We start from the raw sequence: 19,886 nt of genomic DNA, 5'->3' as shown, positions 1-19,886 counted from the left end.
ACCTCTTCTCCCTTCCTCACGTATTTTCTGTACTGGCTCCATGTTTCCACTTGTGTAACTCCTCATGCAACTGAGCATTTGCTTTCACCTTTCCTGTTATTGCTAGCACCAGCTCTTAAAAAATCTCTTTGCATCTCTCCATTGCTCCTGACATGCCCTCAGGAAGACCTATTTATATCCACACTATGATGCCAAGTACTTCATGATTTCATAGGATCACAGAACAGCTGAAGTTGGAAGGGACCTCCAGAGGTTATCTCATCCAGACTCTCTGCTCAAGGAGGGTCACCTGGAAGAGGTTGCCCAGAACTATGTCTGCATGTCTGCACTGCTTCTGAGCATCTCCAAAGATGAAGACTCTGCAACCTGTCTTGACAACCTGTGCCAGTGCTTGGCCACTCGTACAGTAAAAGAGTATTTGCTAATATTCAGACGGAACTTGTGTTTCTGTTTGTGCCCACTGCCTCTTCAATACCTCTCTTTACCTCTTTCACACCTCTTTCATATCTCTAAGTGTTCCTATGTACAGCACGATAATAATCAAATTGCTGGCCAATGGAGACCCACTGCTTGACATTCAGCTGCTTTCCCTACTGACTGCTTCCATCTATTGTCCTTCATCTCATACTGCAATCATAAATTCCAGAGGGAAAGGGCTTTTTTCTCTGCTTCTGCAGCACCTTGCTAGTGGTTTTCTGTTCTATGCCTGAGGCTCTCTGACACCATGTAAATAAAATAGCAACAAGAAATTTGGTTCTTTCATTTCATTCTTACAACCTCTATGCTTATTAGGGGAGAACATGCACAGGCACAGAACAAAAGCCGAAACGTACCATCCCCTTTTAATCTACATCAATGTCTGTGGAAGACCCGGCAAATGCTCCCACACATGGACAGAAAGAGTATTTTATTCCCTGTCAGTAATTTGAAAGTCTGTTATTTTTATCAGAAGTCCTGAATTCAGTGGCAGAGAATGTAACATAATTCGCAGGTAAACTAGGATCAAAGCAAGGTTTTTGTCTTCACCTTCTGATCTTCAGCAGCCTTGGTCAAGTATCAAGCTGCCATGGTCATGGCTAACTCACATCCTATTGCTTCCTGATGATAACTGAAGGAGCTTAGATTTAGACTTAAATGAGTCTGGAAATATTAATCTAAATCCTGAAAAACCACTCAGTTTGCAAGATGCTGTGGCACCTCTCCTGCACTACTTTCAGTGTTGGTGCTATGATTATACTGCATTTTACTTGTCCTGGTGTAGGTTTCTTCTGACTCAGTAGGAACTTTTAAAGCTTATTCTGTATTCCTGGCTACTTGTTTTTCTGTATGCACGACATAAAATAACTGTAGATGTAGGTCATCAACAGGGCTATTATATTTCATTCTCTACCAGCATATTTGACCTTGACTTCTTATTGTATCTCCGTTACTTTCACAGGAAATACAAGGGGAGCCTTCCATTGGCCAAAAAAATGCCATACATCTATTTATTCCTTCACTTACACAAGGTAAAACATAACTATTTTTGCAAATGGTGCAAACCCAATACATGGATTTCCCTACAGTTGAAAGGTGTTGTGTTAGTTTTAGTATCTTTAGTTTGTTTTTAATCAGAAACTGCCTTGCTTTGAAACACAAACACTTCTTTTAGTGCTTGGGCTTTGCTGGTCTTTTATCTTGTTTTAATTAGCTCACTTGGGAAGTAATGTAACTGTATTGCAGAAAAAGCTGCATCAGTAGGTTGAATCCTTCTTTTCAATTAACCATACAAATCCAGGCCTTCTCCCCACACTTCCCACAGAAATACTGTGTTATTCCACACTTGGCACAACCTGCTTCTTTCAATGTCCTTCATTATTTTTAAGTCATCTTGACAGGAAGCAGCAAGATGCACATTTTTGTTCACCTGTCTGGAGTCCACCACAGTAGCCATGATCAGGGTTGTATGTAGTCCTGCAAAGCCCTAGAATACCTTGCTATTGAGCTAGAATAATCACAGTGAGATTTCAAAAATCACAACTCCTCCCAAGGCCATGAAAAAGAATTTTTTTTATGTCTTGGTGCAAAGCAGTTTCTGTGAAAGAACAGGAATACAGAAACTACAATCCAATCTGTGCTAGTACAGGGAAGCCTTATGCAGAGCTTATGGAGCATTGTGCAAGACTCTAAGGGTCAGTTTTTCTTTCAGCTCCTCAGTATAGGTGCCTCAGGAAAGAAGAAGCACAGAGAGACAACTGAGGAGAAATACAGAAATGTTTCCTGCATACACATAGCAGGTTTAGGAAGGACAAAGAACAGCTGGAGTTGAAACTGCTGGAGGACACCAACAGCAACAAGAAGGGACAGTGACGAGAAGGGCAACAAGGAACATCTACAGCCACAGCAGCAATAAAAGGAAGACTGGGCCTGCTGTCCAGTGTAGTAGGTGACCAAGTGATGGAGAGCATGGGGAAGGATAAACTCCGTGAAGGAGTCAGTGTCTCCATTCTCCCAGTCCTTTACTGGCAAAGTCTGCCGCTCATCCCCAGGCCTTTCAGGTCTTTGTTTAGTAGCAAAGACTGGCAAAGATGGTACTACCCCAAAAAAGGATCAAACTAGATACTAATTAGGTCATCTGGACATATGCAAAGACATAGGGCTGGATAGGATGCCTCTGAAGGTGCTGGGAAGCTGGCTTGATGCTATTTTGAGACCATTCTTTAATGTGTTTGAAAAGCTGTGGTGATTAAGGGAGCAAAGAGTGGAGAAGGCAGTTGTTAAAACTATCTCTGAAAAAGGCAAGAAGTATTTAAGGAACATACTCAGAAAAAAATAATCCTTTGATTCATATGAAGATATTAAGAGGAAGGCATTATGGAAGCTTCAATATACCTTGTCTTTAGAAAATAAAACTGCTTAATGTCTTTGGAAAATTCTGAGATATATGGAAGGACTTACAGCAATGGGGTTTTCTCCATGTGTTTTAGGAACTTCCCAAACACCTTTTGGATTTCATTTTACGGTATCTAGCAGTATACTTTTTGCTACAGGAAGGTGATAATTTCTCATCTGAAGCAGAATAATGAGAAATACCCCAAATGCAAATGTGTAGCATCCAACAGGATATAAAATTCAGAAGAACTTCATAAAAACATCATAACATGATAATTGCATGTCAACTGGATATAACAAACTTGTGTCTTCCTAGTAATGTATGAAAAAATGGAGATCTCTGCAACTGAGCATTGTATCTAAACACTTCTTCAGAGCAGTGACATGTCGGTATAATTTGTAATTTAAATTCTTTCACATCTTTTGTAATAACTACAGATGAATGTGCCTTACCGGTGTGATAGCCAGATAGCTCAGGCTCTACAGAGCTTGACAATGTTTTTCTAATAATCTGCATTTAAACTAAACCAGCACAATGTATACTGCAGTCGAACCTCAGTTAGAAATGTATCTGAAATGTGCACTTAAGCTGATTGTGATCTGTTTATGAAAAAAATCAATCCACAGTCAAAACCTAATGTGTCACATAGACAGCATTAATAAATACTATACTCAAATAGACAATACTATACCACAGCCTTTAATTAATCTCTTTACCAGTGCAGGAATACTTCTACTAATAACTACTTTTAAACTTCCTAAGGGATGAAACTTGGATCTCCACTTCTGGAGGTTATTCGAACATTTAAATCACATCAGTATGAGAAAATTTGTTCCCAATATTAAATCCAAATGTTCATCCTTTCCAGATTCATCATATTAGCCCTGGTTACTTGTTTGCCCAACTTTGAATTATCTTTATTCGTCCACTGGGTTCACACATTTTAAATTCTCTGAGTTTCTCAATCATTACTCAATAAAGCTCTATCTGATGAGTTCTCTAAATTTATTCCCTGCAGCTATCCTGATAATTTGCATTACTTTTGTCTGGACACTTCAGTTCATTAATACCTTTCTGACAGCAACTGAACAGAATTGTAAAGAATAGGGCAGGTCTTGGGCTGAGCTGGTACACAATCAACCTGGCTCCACATAAAAACATGAAGGCAAAGGTTGTTTCTTGATTTCCCTGCAGCTGCGATCCTCTTGGTGTTGATCTAATTTTGTCAGAAAATAAAGTACATTGACAGTTGCTTCAATAAGCCTGTTTGAACAGTTTCTGGAGCACACAGACCCATATTATATGTGCTCTGTGGCACCTGGTACTTCTTTATATCTTGGGAAAACACATGGGCAAAGAAGAATGTTGTGTGCTTGTGGAACATACATCTACTTGATTTCCTCAGGGAAAAATACCAGCTTATGTAATTTAAAGTAACCCTCAACTGGTAATAAGTTGCTGCTTATCATAGCCACAGAATCTCAACAGAACATGACTTGGTTGAACTGAATGTCCATGGAGTTCTGCTAAGCTACAGAGCACCAGCCAGCAGAATTATGGGTTCTATCAAGCCATATGTGACTGTGGCTAGCCTCTGATTTTGTACCTGACACAACTAGTTGGAAGAAGCACTTCCATCATGGTCAGAAACACTGCTCTGGTGACCTAGCATTGTCTACTTTGGCAGTAGAGCAGTCTGACAGGCCAGTCAGGGAGTTCAGCCTGGCAGCTAGCTGCAACACAGCTTAGTCAAGTGCATCCCAATCACAGCCTGCTCAAAATACACACAGATCAAGTCTATCCATGGCCATCGTGGGTACACCCACCCAGGCAGGGCATGAAGCAGAAAGATGTTCCTGGAGACAGAGACAATTGCAATGGCTCTCAGTTTTCTTTCAGTTAAACCCTGTTGGAAACTGTGGGGAAGCCAGTGATCTCTGATTTCTCTGGAAGTGCACAGGATGAAGGAGCCATCACTGTCTGTTTAAAGGCAGAGTGATCCCACTTCTCATTTTACACATAAAACTAGTCACATAAACTTTTATTTCCTGGATGTCACTTTTTCATACAACATTATGGTGAACATCTGGGTGTCATCTTTTCTCACTGCTTGCATCATTGCAGCAGGCCAAAACTGGCCATATATTTAATATCACTGAAAGAACAGTGTTTGCCTATTGATATGGACTGCAGCCTCAGGTTTCTGAAGGCTTTTCCCAGCCAACAGCTTGGTTGAAATGTCACCAGTCTGCTCTACAGGATAGTGACCTGCTGCAGGACCCACACAGGAGATGGAACCCTCTAATTATACACCTTGCTGCAGAAAAGGGAGAACAGCCCAAATTGCAGGAGTGAGAGGACCACAGCAGGACTATGGTCTACTAGCCTCACCCGCTAACCCTGGCAGCAGGAGGCAAGCAGCACCACTCGTAAAACAGTGTTTTGATGGCACCAGTGTTCCTGTCTCTGGATGCTTACTAGGGCAGTGGCCTGATTATTTAAGATAGAAGCAACCATACAACAGGAATGGCAATTATTAAAATAATGAGCATTTAGACAGCCTCCAATTCAGAGCAGAGAGGAAGGATACATTCTGCCACACTAATTCCACCTTTCAGAAAGTTTAAAAGGCACAGTAGAGGTTATGAAAGTTGCCCTTTATATTGCAATAATATAATTTTAAAAGAAGTTGGTTTTCATATGAAAAGGAAATAATATTTATTCAATTTTTATTCCTTTCTTATTACTTCCTGAGAAAATGACAAAAAAAATTAACTTTTTTTAAAAAATGTAAATGTGTTGTTTTATGCCTTAAAATGCATTAACAAATGCAGACAGGATTCCTTATGCATGTTGATTCATCCACTGGCATTATCTTCTTGAGCTTGTAAGCATTTACGTTCTTTGCGTTTCATATTTAACAATGAGATTCAACTCCTTCCTCTGCCCCAAGGGTGAGGGAGCAAACGCAAAAAGGCCCACAAAATCTGACTAACATAGATCAGGTACAAGAATGCAATCAGATCCTGAATTCACTGAATAGACAAGATTTTTTCTCCTATTTTTTGACCTAAATTATGATACATCCACATTTATCTATTCTCAGAATATGTAAATGGTGAGAAGTAGCCATTATATTGATATGGGGTCTACCCCTTCAAGAAGCACTTTCAACAGGAATTTGATTTTTTTACTATATCTCATTTCATTCATCTATGCCCCTGAAAACACTTTCTACTGCTGAAAGACATGGCTTTTGAAAAACTACTTCTATTTTTGTCTATATAGGTCTACTTTCATGATTCCTTTGTTTTCCATTTTAAATCAGAATATTTCATGAACTCCTGCGTTTTGGTCTTAGCTTTATTATCTTTATTTTGATTCATTTCCTTTGTATCCTTCTGCTGAGTGCTCAGGATGTTCTCTCACAAGGGAACACTGCATACAGTAAGTGGGTGGAATTTTGAATTCCTCACAATTTTTTCACATGGAAGAATGGAATCAAAACTACTGGAATCAAACACCACCTCTTTATAAAACCATTGTCACCACAATGCAGTAATTGAAGACACCATTGTCTACATGGAGCAGTCCTTAACTCTTATTTTTAATTTACAGATAGTAAAATGAAATGTTAATTGAAAATGTATTAGTTGACCAGAAGGTTTAGATAATTTAGAAGATTTTATGCTAAATTTGGCTTGCAAGATGGAATGAAAGCCTATGTAAAACTTATTGTCGTCTTAGGTATGAGGCTTCAGGAGAATGGAATTGGAGCACCTCCCAGTTTTGCTCACATGCCAGTGTGTGGGAAGAGCCAGTGGCAAGACTTCAGCTTCAAGACACATTCATTGCCCCATGGGAGCTCATCATAATGGTAACTCAACTGAAAACATGCAAGCTGACCCCTTAAAAATGTTGTAAACCAACTGTAATAATCATGTAATAACACTAGGGTTTTACTGATGGGATGTATTCAGTCTTTTTTTTTTTTTTCCTAAGACTTAATAAATTACAGAGTTCTCTAATATTAAGGATATTCAAGCTAACATTTAGCCAAATAAAACTTTATTAGTAAAAAATATATGGGTGAAATTCCGTCTCCATTTAAGCAATCTGGAATTTTACCACAGACCTCAGTGGAGCCAAGGGAAGCCGATGATCACAGAAGTGGTTAAATAGCTTCAGTGAACTTTGAATTTTAACCCATGAATGAATTTGAGGTAATTACAACAATTAAAGAAATTATTAAAAGTGATTTTTGGACTGAATTAATGGCACAATAACTGCAATTGTTTTTAATGGAATAAATTAAGGACTACTCTTGGATTAACAGTAAATAGATGTCTCATAAAACAACTCTTATGGAGCTCTTCTGAGGCAAACAAAAACTGATAGGAAAAAAGAGAGTTCGAGTGAGAACACGATTCACACAAGTACTGGTTGAATTAACTTATTTTCATAAATTTACCACATCTTTAATAGTTATGAAAAACTTTTTATGTCTGCATCTCTTATAGAATCCCACACTGCTAAAATCCGTCTTGCTTTTGTGTATTTGAAATGCATTTATGTCTTTATTGATTATCAACAAACACGTTTCTTTTTCTTACAGTATTTATGCACTGAACAATTCTTGTTATTTCTGGCACTGCCACTGCATATGTTACTTTCATAGGCAGAACATATGTTCTGCCCATAGCAGACATTATTCTTACACTCTTACATTATTAATGCCTTATAATGATGTCTTAGCATAACCTTGAATCATGTGCCTTACTATATCTGGGGTTTGGAAAAAAAAATACTGAAGCTGTTACAATTCTGTTTATGTGCACTGGCACCAATATACATTTCAGGTGGATTTTCAGTGGACTGATAGGCTGCACTGACTAAGAAGTCTTTCTGATCTAATAAAGAGATCCTTATTAAGATATTATTATTATTATTATTATTATTATTAGGAGCACTCTTTGAAGTCAGCGAACTATGAAAACTCTGTACAAGTTTTGACAAGTTTGTGAGATGACAATATACTGAGCCAACCCTCCTATTGGACAAGTCGTAAAAACCAGCACACACATAGACACACAGCTTGTCTGTTCATTACAGCTTTGTTACTCTGCATTTCATAGATTTGTACATATTGTGCCAATTCAAAGACCATCTATGAAACTGGAAAAGGAATGTGCATTACTTTACTGGGGCATGTCCTCCTGTGCTACATGAGCCTGCATAACAGGCATGCGGCTTTCACTCTGCACAGGAACACTTCCTCCTCTGGTACAGAACTATGCTTATTTTATGCTACCCCAGTATCTGTGTTAGAAACAAGTTTTATCTCCAATGAAGTTATCATCCTGTGTCAAATCAGAATTCCTTTAATCAGTACAGTGACTTGGAATTCTGCTAAAAAGAAACAAAGTGAAACCTTTAGGATTTGCCTGCAATATTATACAAAGAAATCCAAATAAGTGAGTTTGTTGCTCTTCAGGCAAACACCTCCTGCCCCAATAGTAGCGTGTTGGTGGAATTAATTGAAATTTTATCACAAATTCAGAACTCCGTGATAATCTCACTGAAGTTGATTTGATTTGGACTGTTAATCTGAGTGAGTGGAAATCAGCCGTGTATTTGTCTTTCTCTCATTATACATTGAATGGTATCACCTAGACTGCCATGAAACTTTACTATAGGTAAGCTGCAAAATGTGCTGCAACTGTTTATGCACCACTATGTACATTTAAAATAATTCATATCTCTAATGATGGCTTGGTCTTTCCAGCAGTTGCTCAAAAAGGCATAAAAAGGCCAACATAGCAATGGATTTGGTCCTACTGACACAAAATATTTTCACATTTGTAAAACTGGTAAAAAAAAAAGACTTGTAGAGTTTTCATCATGAACATACTGTTGCTTTTCTACAGCACTCTGGAGTACTACAGTCATTCATAGTTGTCACAAAAGTGGTAGACAAAGACCTATTCAAAGCCCAAGTAGTAAGGAGGTCACAGAGCACCCTATTTTTAATTCTGAAGCTTTTATAGTTTAAAAAGCCTATTTTAAAACTCAAAATCCAATGTATGCTTCAAAAAAAGAGAAGAAAAAAAAAAAAGAGAAAAAGAAGAAGAACCATAGAACAATACTTTTCTAAGAACACATACTAGTTTCACTTTAAGATTATACCCTGTCCAGGTTGGAATACCTACTATTATTTGCTTGCACAAGAACAAAGATATTTCTGATTGTTTTCACCAGTTTTCTTATTACTATGAGAAAATACCCCCTCTTCCAACAATACTGAGTGCTATAGTGCACAATACAAAGGCTCAGTGCTCCATTTGACTTACTTTTCTGGTTTACCTAGGTGTTTCTGATTCTCTTTGGAATTCATACACTAGAAGGTAAATTGACTGGTAATCAGTGTTGATGAGGAAAGAAAAATCATCTCCCAGAACATTCATAAGTTACTTGATCTATGAAAAGATTCAAAAATCATCTTAGTGGGGGGAACTGAAAATTGGTGTAATTGTCACCAGTAAACTTAATCACTGCAGACTTAATGTGCTGAGGAAAAACTGTGATGGAATGATTAGCAAAATCCTTCCCTGAGGAAGGTACTACAGTCATGAGGAATTAATCAGGAAATGGGAACTGTAACTTGTATGTCATGTCCAAAAGTTTCTCTATGGGAACAGGAGAAACAGCATCTCTAAACTAAATAATTTTTCTAACGTGATACCTATCATTTACCCTAATACACAGACAGATAATGTGTTATCTCTCGTCTGTCAGAATGCACATCTAGTGATTGGAATACGTGCGAATCAAAGACAGGATTTAAGCAGAAATTGGTCTTTTGAGTTTATTTTATTTTGCTTTTAGTTTCTGACTTCTTGCCCTCAGTGAACTTGTCACCTGTGATCAGCGAATGATGTGACACACGTCACATAGTCACGACTTCGGACCTCCCCTCAGCTAGGTCCTCAAACTGATTTAAGGAGTTATGCAGACTTCCCAGGCAATATTTCACCTTGCTGTCCACTCAGCTCTGGTAGCTGGTATTAAAAGACATCTCTCAGTATCCCTCGAGGGACAGAAGAGAACTGTGAATTAATTTAACCTAGCAGTTCAATCTCTACAAACTTGCTACAAACTAATACATGGTCAAGCAATGACAGACTTGTGCTACACTTAAGCTCCTTTAAGGTTAGTTTCAAACACCTAAGGTAACAAAAAGATACTTCAAGAAAGGCTTATTTAATGAATCTCTGATAAAGGTAAAATTGTGGTATTGTTCTTGTATTAATGTTCAGGTAAATTCTACTGTTAGGTGTCAGTGGGGAAAAAGTAAAAAATCAAATGATCACGTATTTTCCTTTATTTGACCTTCTTTAATGGAAATCTTGGTTGCAAGTTCTATATTGATATAATTCTTAATGAAAATTTATTTACTTTCCAATGGGTACTGCATGCTGATTAGGTGAGAAAGAATTACCTTCTTTCCTGCTATTTATAACACAGCTAATGATTTTCTTTGGGGTGAATAGCTTCTTATTTATCTTCAGATGCTTTCCTTGACAGTACAAAGTCAGAACAAAAAGGTCTTTATTGCTTCTTTTGCTACAAGGCAAAAATATGGGGCTGCTTCCTGTAAATGGTTCTACTCACCCAGGTATTCTCATACATATGGGTCATATTTTTCATATAAAGGGGGTTTCTTGTCATTTTGAAGTTTACAGTAAAAAGACATCCATTAATCAGTTATTTTCAATACTAGTGTATTACTAAGAAGCATCTGGTTTAAAATAGCATAGCATTATTCTGGTTTTATTAATATGCCCTGATATGTAACTGCCCTTCCACTTGCAGTAGTTTCACTTCCAGAATAGCTGTGTTTTGGAAAAGGCTTAAAATCAGATGAATCATCCATTCTTCTGGGAAGCACCGTTCTGCAATAAGCTGCTGGCTCTTTGCCCCTTATACAGACATTTTCTAATACAGTCATTAGGACAGTTCCTATCCCTCTGTCATAATGCAAATTAATGAGTTCTTTTCAGTAACTTTACAAAGCCCATAAGACACGACATAGCAAATCCTTCCTGTTTTACTTAAATAGTGAGGTTTCAACCTCTTATATAGATTGGTGTTCACAGGATCACACATGCAGAGGGGAAGTGTCAGCCTTACAAGTGATTTCTGTTGTAGAGTTTATTTGTCCTTTGTTAGAAAAGCAGTTGTTTGCTGAAAATCTGTGGAAATCTCAAGTATTTGGTGGAAAGAACTAATGTTTATTTCCCATAAGTGCAATGTATTACCCTGTTTCTCTTAACCAGTGTCATATACTAAAATTACAATGAACCCGTCTGCACTTAGCTTTTACATAAGAAAATATTTTCGTATTTGCCATATGGTTCTTCAAAAACTTCTGGTAACAGTAGCAGTGACACATTTGCAATGGGATGTCCAAGTGCAATTCCATTATATTAGAAAAAAAATCATGGGAACATGAGACAGATTTAGCAGTAAAAGTGTGCTTACCTTCATATGTTCCACTTTCTAAGAGAGCACCACTTTTCTCCAATTCCATAAAATCTTCAACAGTGATGAAAATATAGTCCACACCAGGGACTTCCCCCTCCTTATGTGGCCTTGTGGTGCCTATTAATAAGACAAAAGACACAACACTGTCAAGCACATGAACTAAATGTAGAAGGATGTTTTTTAAAAGTTTTGGAAAATTTATGAAGTAAACCATTTCTAAAGCATATTATATATAGCACATTGTCCATGTGAGGATGTCTTTCAAAAGCATATAGGTATATTTGTTGAAGCTGATAGAGGTATATAAGATTCATGTTTAAGATCACTCTAGATGTTTTTTGGATCCATATTATTTTTCTCACTAATGAAAATATATGATACTAGTATTCTTTTTATGTTACTAGAAAGACACCAGGCATTCAGAGGTAACACAAATCTTTGCTGTGTATTTTTCATTGCCTCAAACAAATCTTGTCTACAATTAATCTACTTCATGATCTTTTAAAAATTTATTTAGTACACAAAATAATAAATCTGTAAGTAAACCTATAACGGTTATATTCACATTGATCGTTTCAGTGCCACAAGTGGACTTGATAAATGGTGAGGCTTAAGGGACTGAGCAATTCAAATCACCTGGTTACGATGCTGTCAAGCTGCAAAGGTGCTTACGTTTAGTTACTGCCTCTATTGTCACCTCTGGATGACAAACTCCATAAATGCCAACAGACAATATTTCATGTATGCTGAGAAGTGACTCGGCTTAGTTAGCAAAAGTTGAGCTGTTAGCAGAGAAGCATGTGAATTTGACCTAATTTCTGAATGGTCTGGTTTATTGTGGTCAGGCTATCCCTACTTTGACTGAAATCACTAAATAAGTCTCAAAACTCCATTTGAAAAAGGGAGATTTTAATGTCCTCCTCACTCTCATGAGTGTTTGAAACATCTGAATAAATCAATTCTTTATCAATATTGTAGTGACCACATCACATTTGCAGGGTTTGGTTTCAAGATTGTTGACACTGGGAAGTAGTTATAAACCAGACCTTCCACTTCCAGGACAAAAGTTTAGCATTATTATGTTGTGCAAAAGACACTGTCTCTTCCTCAATTATTAATCCACCACCTAAAACACTGTATTGTGACTCTCACATTATGTAGTAGTGATTCAGACATCTCTTCAGGTCAGCTGACACAAAATTTATTTCATCTACTTTTTGATGTCTATTTTTCAGACATCTGCATTTAAGCCTCTTGAATAATTTTGTGTGAGATTAAGAAAATGAAGCACAATTGTCTACGTTTCTGCCATGTATATAAACGATTACAGTCAATGGAGATCTCATCAATGGTGGAAGCCAGAGAGCGATTCAGCTGCCTGCCTGCTAAGAGCTCAGTTCAGTTGGCCATACATAGGTCTCCATGGGATGCCTCAAATATTCATGTGAAGAAAGTGGATGTGAAAGGACAAAATACTCTTTGCATTGTCCCCAATGCACAAAATTATACTTTGCATTGCCCAAAATGCAGTTATCAACCTCACACAGAATCCCACTCCATAGCTACATCTAATGGTGACTTCTGTGAAATGAAAAGAGCACATTAGAAGTGCAACGTTCTCTAAGTGACAATGACAGGACTCCCATGCTCTCAGTGATTCCTACTGGCCAGCTTTGCCAAAGCACTGGATGGCCTTCAGAGTTGGTCAAACTCCTTGTTGTCAGTGGAGAGATAAAGACATAATGGTGCCTTAGGCTTTCTGGACTGCTTGTCATAAACAACTTTCTGTCCCCTTAGACTGAATGATCCTGAGAAGCTATTTCAGTTGCTAACATCAGGAATATGTTTTGATAAATCTGTAAGATGCTTTCCCTAATTTGTATGATTCTAATTCCCTTTTCATGTCAACATTTAAAACTAAAATTCATCTTATTAAATTCATCTTATTTGGCTGTTTATTTCTGGGAATTTCATATTTGCAGAAATGTGTTTGCTAGGATTATTACTATTGTGTTATGGTAAGGTATATGGTATTTAACCATACCAGGAATGGTATGGTTAAAGCACTCAGACACTTGGATTGTTCATAAATATGTTGAATTTACCTCCCATGGAATATCTGAGCCCTGGGGATGCAGCAGCATCCTCAGAGATCTCCAGACCTTTGTGAAAACTGTGCAGAAGCACAGGGATTCTGGCAAGCCCCTGAGGTCCTGGGAGCTCTGTTAACAGCACATGCATCAGATGTTTGATCTGCATGCTCTCTCCTGAGGAATTTTTCACTCCTAAATTCATTGGCAGGAACTGTATTTTCCTCATAAAACACTTTGGCGAATCAAGGCTATATGTTATTCCTGGACATGGAAAAGGGAAGATGCTGGCATATTAGACAAGTACCTCTAGCTTAGTATTTCTTCAATAATTTTTTATGTTGCCAAACTAGATTCCCAGAAGTTTAACATTCAGAAGAAAAAAAAAAACCACAAAGAACAACAACAACAACAACAACAAAACAAACAAAAAAAACACAAAAAAAAAAACCCAAGTGATATGAAATGTGGAGGTAAGCCCTGCTTTGAGTGGAAAGTTGGATCTGCTGAGCTCCCTCTCATTCTGTATTTTCAACGATTCTATGAGATTAAGTTTTAATGCACTGCAGTTTGTTTTTAGCACATGGATATTCAGCAATTGTATTCAGCAGGGATGACTGCAAAGTCTCAGAAGAGGTCCAACAAAAGACTCAGTTATCCCTGTGTTTCTCTACTTTGGTCACAGTCTTTGGTCAACTTGTCTAGAAAAGTGTAATGGACTAAATTTTAGATTCTGAGTCTCTCAAATTGGAAGCTAAAGACCTGGGCTTTCTGCCCTTATGTGACTTACTCAAGTTATTTTGGATATGGTACATATATGATAATATTTGCATATGCCCTGCACTGTGAATTGAATATTCAGTCTAATTTGCTTCCCCCATATAAAGTGAAATGCATGGTCCAGTTATAGACCATAAGGATTCTGTATCCTTAATACACAGTTTAGCCTTCTGTCTCTTCTCCAGTTGAATTGCTCATCACCTATCCCCATGTGTAAGGTAGCCATGAGATGCCAAGTATTTAGAGCTGCAGATGTTACCATTCTCTTGTTCGATAACATTCCAAGGTTTCACATAGCTCCTATTTTGCTTCAGGATAAAACTACTGGATTTTTGTGTCAAAGCCAAAAGACTCAGAATGCCACTTTAGAATTGCCAGTGTGCTACTGTATGCGGCAGCTTCTTAAGTCAGTCTCCCTGAATCTCAGTTTCCCACTATTTTGCCCAAGTGACTAAATAGCTACTGGTAATTCTACAGTATGTTTTCTTTTCTCCATTTCTCTTGCACCTATCTTTCACTACGTATTCCAGCATGGAGATGAGAAATCCTTTCTCCTGAAAGCTGAATTAAAATGCATAAACTACATAAATGAATATTTTTAAGGAAAAGCAGGTTTTCTAGAATATTCCTTGCCAGTTCTACTTGTACTTGCTGTCTGTCCCACAATGCCAGGAGACAATACTATTACTCAGGTGGTAAATGTAAGATTCCACCCTCTTTTTTTTATAATCCTTAGGGACTCTGCTCAAGAGCTTGTATTGTATACTGAGGGTTATACTCCTATAAGACGTTAACTACTCACTTCCTTCAAAAAACAGAGAAAAGAGCAAACCATGATCACTGGAGTTGCATGTGTTCAGCGTGACTCTTACCTCAGGTACAGCAGTTTCCATCCCTACCAGAACTTTATTGCTCTTGATAAAATCTTACCGAGTCCCATTTCCCTCCTGCATCTGTTCTCATTTCCTCAGCCTGGAGGACCTGAGATCTTGCAAATGGTTAAAGTAATTCCCCAGCTAATGGAAAAATCAATAGTTGGTGCCTCTTTTACTCCTTCACCCTGGAGGAACTGACTTGCTTCTATTAATACTTCTGCTGTCCTTTATACCTTTCTGTAAGCACCACAGTGTTAGCAATGTGCAGGTTTACAGACTTGGAGGCAGTTACTGGGGCATCTTTAACACCCATCAAGGTCTGAACACTGAGGTCTATAAACAGGAAACTTACAGACCATAGGCATTTTTTCCTTGCTTTTAAACTAATGCAGAGTTACTGTTCTTAATAGATTTTGTCTTTAACTATATTCGCATAGTACAGCTATGGTGACTCAAGACTTAAAACAAAGGATTAATTCTTAGCCTCATATTTTTTCAGAAACACACCTCTTGTTACACAGCATAGAGGCTTAATACGAACACTTGCTACTGCTTATAGTATTTAGCCTTTTGTTAATGTAAAGTGAAAATAGGAACCCAGTTATCATTTTGTTACCATGGTAACGTATGAAAAAATAATCTTTGAACTCCATAATGAAAGAACATGATACTTTCAGATCATGCAGGATCAAAACCAGCAAGGGATATTTGCACTATAAATATTTATGACAAATGCAATCTATTGTTGCTGTTGAACAGAAGACACAAAAGCAGCAGCTTGCAAGTAACCATGGCCAGTCTATACAAGCAAGTCTGTCACACAATGTGTAGGTACCTTAGAAATTACAGGAACTTGGTCTACAAAATCTGGGCTGATACTGGCCTTGGATTTCATGAGCACTGCTTGCATTGTACAGTTTAGAGATATTTAAGTTATGTGGTAGACCTTTTTTTTAAAAGACCCTTTGCCTTGCAGCTTGTTTCTTGTGTTCTACAGGGGAAACATGGTTATTCACCATACTTCAGGCTTTCCTTGATCAATGTTCTGTGGTCTGATGGTGTCATGGTTCTGGAGAGGAATTAGGAGCTGTTTACATAAATAGCCTTTGAAAGAACATTTTTCTTTTAACTGAGTATAAGACACCTGAGGGTATAAACAGATAGGAGAACAACTGGGAATTTAAAGACTCTTTTTAAATCTCATCCTTCAAGTGCATAATTATAACGTATTACTACTTACTTGGGAACAAGGTGCTCAGTTTGACTTTGAAAATGTTTCTATTTAGAAACACTGAGTATTCACAGACTCTGTTCAGCTCTGCTGCTTTAAAAAGCAGGAAAAGTGCTGATTCTTTCTTTTATTGAAGTATTTCTTTATTGAAACTCTTTCCATCTAGTTACACATGATAGAAAAATAGGCAAATTATTTATGTGTCAACACAGGAATATGAATGTTAGCTAAAAATCCCAGAATTATGACAGGAAAGGTGTTCTGTGCTCAGTATCATAGACAAATTTTCAAGAACGCTTCATCTTTGCATAGCCAATAAACTGTATTTTACAGTCTTTGTACAGTAGCATTACTACTAATGATAATATTGAATAAATAGTGTTCCTATACAGTCTATATGATGGTCAGGAGAGAAGTAAAGGCCTTAGTCCCTGCATGGTTCAGCATTTGCTCACAAACTCTGTGCACAGGTTTCAATTCTCCGAGCTTATCAGCATATTATAAATATTTATTACATCATTACATCTTTTATTGGCAAGTTAAGGGCAAACATTGCACACCTCCTCCCTATCCAAACTCCTTCACAGCTATTTAGCTGATTTGCATTTGGATTCACAGATTGGTTCCTATTGTAGGAGGTAAATACAAAAGCAAAGGTGTGTCTTTCCCACAAGGATTTACAGTGCAAATGAAAGGCACGGTAATAACGCAGCCTTTTTTGCATAATGATCTACTCCTAGATCCGTTTTCCAAATGTATGGAAGCATTTAGGGTCTTATTGTTCTATTTGTTCTGAATATAACAAAACATAAGGAGAATAAAAAACTTCGATATATAAGCCCTTTCATTAGATATTCGACTGAAAATTTGTTCTGCAGTTCTGCTCTGTACAACAGCTTGTTGTGGAAAGCTGTATGCCAGGCTGTCGTACATTACAATAGCTGGAGGGATCCCTCCTGCAGAAACAGACTGCTAATCTTTAATAAACTTCAGCTGAGCCCTTGGTATGACCTTGTACACAGTCTGCCTTAGAAAAATGCAGCAATGTTTAATTAGCTCTTTTGTTTGTTTGCCAAATTACTCTGGGACACTATTACTGCAAGGAAACGAAATATATGGCAAATTATACCTATCTTGTCAAATTACTGACTGCATTAAGCTGAGAAACACCACATTCGTCTTGATCTACTGAATTCCCAGCTGAAGAGAATAATAAACATAATTTTCAAGTAAAGTGATTTTAGATGTACTACAAAGCAGGAAGCTTCAAGTGTTTATGATAATTCTCATAATGACAACATAAAACACAATGGTATAAGCCCCTTCTTACCAAGGGTCATGAAGGGGAAAAGTTTTTACCTCTTTCTAAGTGTACAACACTAGCAATTGGTGCATCCTGATAAAAGAACAATTGCAGAAGCAAAAGAATGACTCCAGATTCCTGACAATATTTCCAGGGGATTAGTTTCTAACTGCATTGATAAACAGGTTGCTGGCAAATGTGATCCTGAAGAAGATCTCAAAGTTAATCAATTCAAGCACTACTAGCAAAAGTGCTAATTTCTCTATTGTGGGGGAAAGCCAGGAACTCAGCAGTTGCCGAGTTGTGAGACTGCAGCACTATTCTGTACACAGAGAGAAAAATCAGACACTATTTGAAAGAAACTGTGTGTTTTTACTATCTCCATGATTTTCTGACCAAGTTGTAGTCAAAAGAGAAAAAGCACTTAGGTGTACTTCATGACAGAACTAATTAATTTCTGGGTGTTTAATTCATGTGAATTAAAAGGAAGTTTTCCAGTTCCTGTGCCTTATCAGTATTCACCAATATTAGCAGAAATACTGGATTAACTACACAGCTCAATCCAGTGTCCACTAAAATTAGGTGGAGAACTTGGGCCATATAAAAAGAGACCCTTAGGGGAAAAAAAAACCAACAAAAAACAACCCCCTGGCCTGTATTCTAAGTTTCTACTTTGATATTAATGACACTGTTTTTTTTCCTGAGGAAGTAAATACAAGATTTTGAAAAGCAGTCTTAAGGAACAGTGTACTAGGTTGTAGTGCCCATATTCTGTAATATCACAAAGTTCTTAGGACAATATATTTTACAGTATAAAACAGAGGCTCCATTTGAGATCTACAACACACACAGTAACGGACAAGCATGCCCATTATGGAAAGAATATGCATTCAGTTTGCAGTTCTTTAGATTTTCACTTTTTCTAAACTTACACTCCAGTTGCATATACCCTTTCAAATACATTCAATATTTCAGCAGTTTCTGATTAAAGACAGCCTGGGTTTTCTATTGGTTCTTTTGGTTTCATGCAGTGAGGCAGGTACAAAACGATGTGCATAAAAACAGCCCATAGATAAATTATGCATTTTAAAAATTAAGTCATACTGGAGCAAAGTAAAATCGGGAGCTGGGAGTAGTTCTACATGAGGACTCCAGTGAGAAGGTTATGTATTTATTTGTTCATTTGGTTAATTACGAGAGGACCACTGGAACCAGCAAGACACCCAGAGAAGAAATGCAGCACAAGAGCTCTAAGCTGAGACAGATAGTTGAAGACTTTTCTTTAAAATAAACTGTGACATACCCAGAGCTGCCTGTTGCACCATGTGAGGATTTGATCATTGTGCTTTCATGCTGTCATCTTGTGACAGGCACTGATATACCGGGTGTTCTCTCTGCAAGGGTACATAGCTCACTGCCTGGTAATCACAGCATGAATTGGGTCACTTTTCTGCTGTTGGTGAAATCCTTATTAAGTCTGAAGAGTACTTTCTTTTAAGAACACCTCTGACCCAGAATTAAGCCCACCTTAATATGAGTTTCACTGGCAACATACGGGCAAATAAAACAGTTTTCTTTTTTCATTATCTTTGCCAAGAGTAGCTTTTAAGAGGTTCACAATAGACTTCAGAGATAAAAGCTAGCAGAAGTGTGAATACTTCGTGTCAAGTTAGGCATGGAATGTTGCAGAAGATACTTGTAAAAACCATCAGAAAAGCCGTTGCTAATGGAGATATCATACGCACTGAAAATATAGTCTACATAATTCCTGGAAAATACAAAATTGGGAAATGATGGGTATTCTGGCAGTTGGAAGTGTAGACAATACAGGGTTAGACAAGTGCCTGAAGGAATCTTACTTTCAGTGCCCAGAAAGTGAAAAGATTAAAATAAGGAAAACCAGACACGAATCATTCTGGATCCCACATAATTGCCTCAAAAGTATGGATTTGATATTTTGATGTTCTTTTTAAGGCAAAAATTAGTACCAGCCGTGAAGCTCTAGAAGACGTCTGACGAAGAATGGATGGCAAGTTTTGGTGGTAGGAAGTCCGGCATTTTAGTTTGGGCAATTATACTTCTAGAGCTAACAAACACTTTAAAAAGTCCAAGATAATTTTTATACATGCTTTAGACATTCAGTGTTGCTTTTTCATGGATTTCCACTCTTTCAGGTAAAGATGTAAACTAA

At 37.5% G+C, this 19,886-nt stretch overlaps 1 protein-coding gene across 16 annotated transcripts in view; it reads right to left on the bottom strand.

Annotated features, from left to right (window-relative positions):
* Window positions 1-19,886, bottom strand: part of MAGI2 (membrane associated guanylate kinase, WW and PDZ domain containing 2) — a 738,716-nt gene that overhangs the window by 289,348 nt on the left and 429,482 nt on the right. For all 16 annotated transcript variants that reach the window (XM_061467329.1, XM_061467328.1, XM_061467330.1 and 13 more), the window contains one exon: window positions 11,414-11,533. In XM_061467329.1, coding sequence (XP_061323313.1) covers window positions 11,414-11,533 — 120 coding nt within the window. The remainder of the gene's footprint in view (window positions 1-11,413; window positions 11,534-19,886) is intronic.

This window comes from Pezoporus flaviventris, unplaced genomic scaffold (assembly GCF_033815535.1).
Source record: "Pezoporus flaviventris isolate CSIRO_AGI_PZ_B2104156 unplaced genomic scaffold, CSIRO_AGI_Pfla_v1 ptg000045l, whole genome shotgun sequence".
Classification (NCBI taxonomy): domain Eukaryota; kingdom Metazoa; phylum Chordata; class Aves; order Psittaciformes; family Psittacidae; genus Pezoporus; species Pezoporus flaviventris.
The sequence above is the reverse complement of the archived record's forward strand: the minus strand, read 5'-3'. Positions and strand labels throughout refer to the sequence as shown.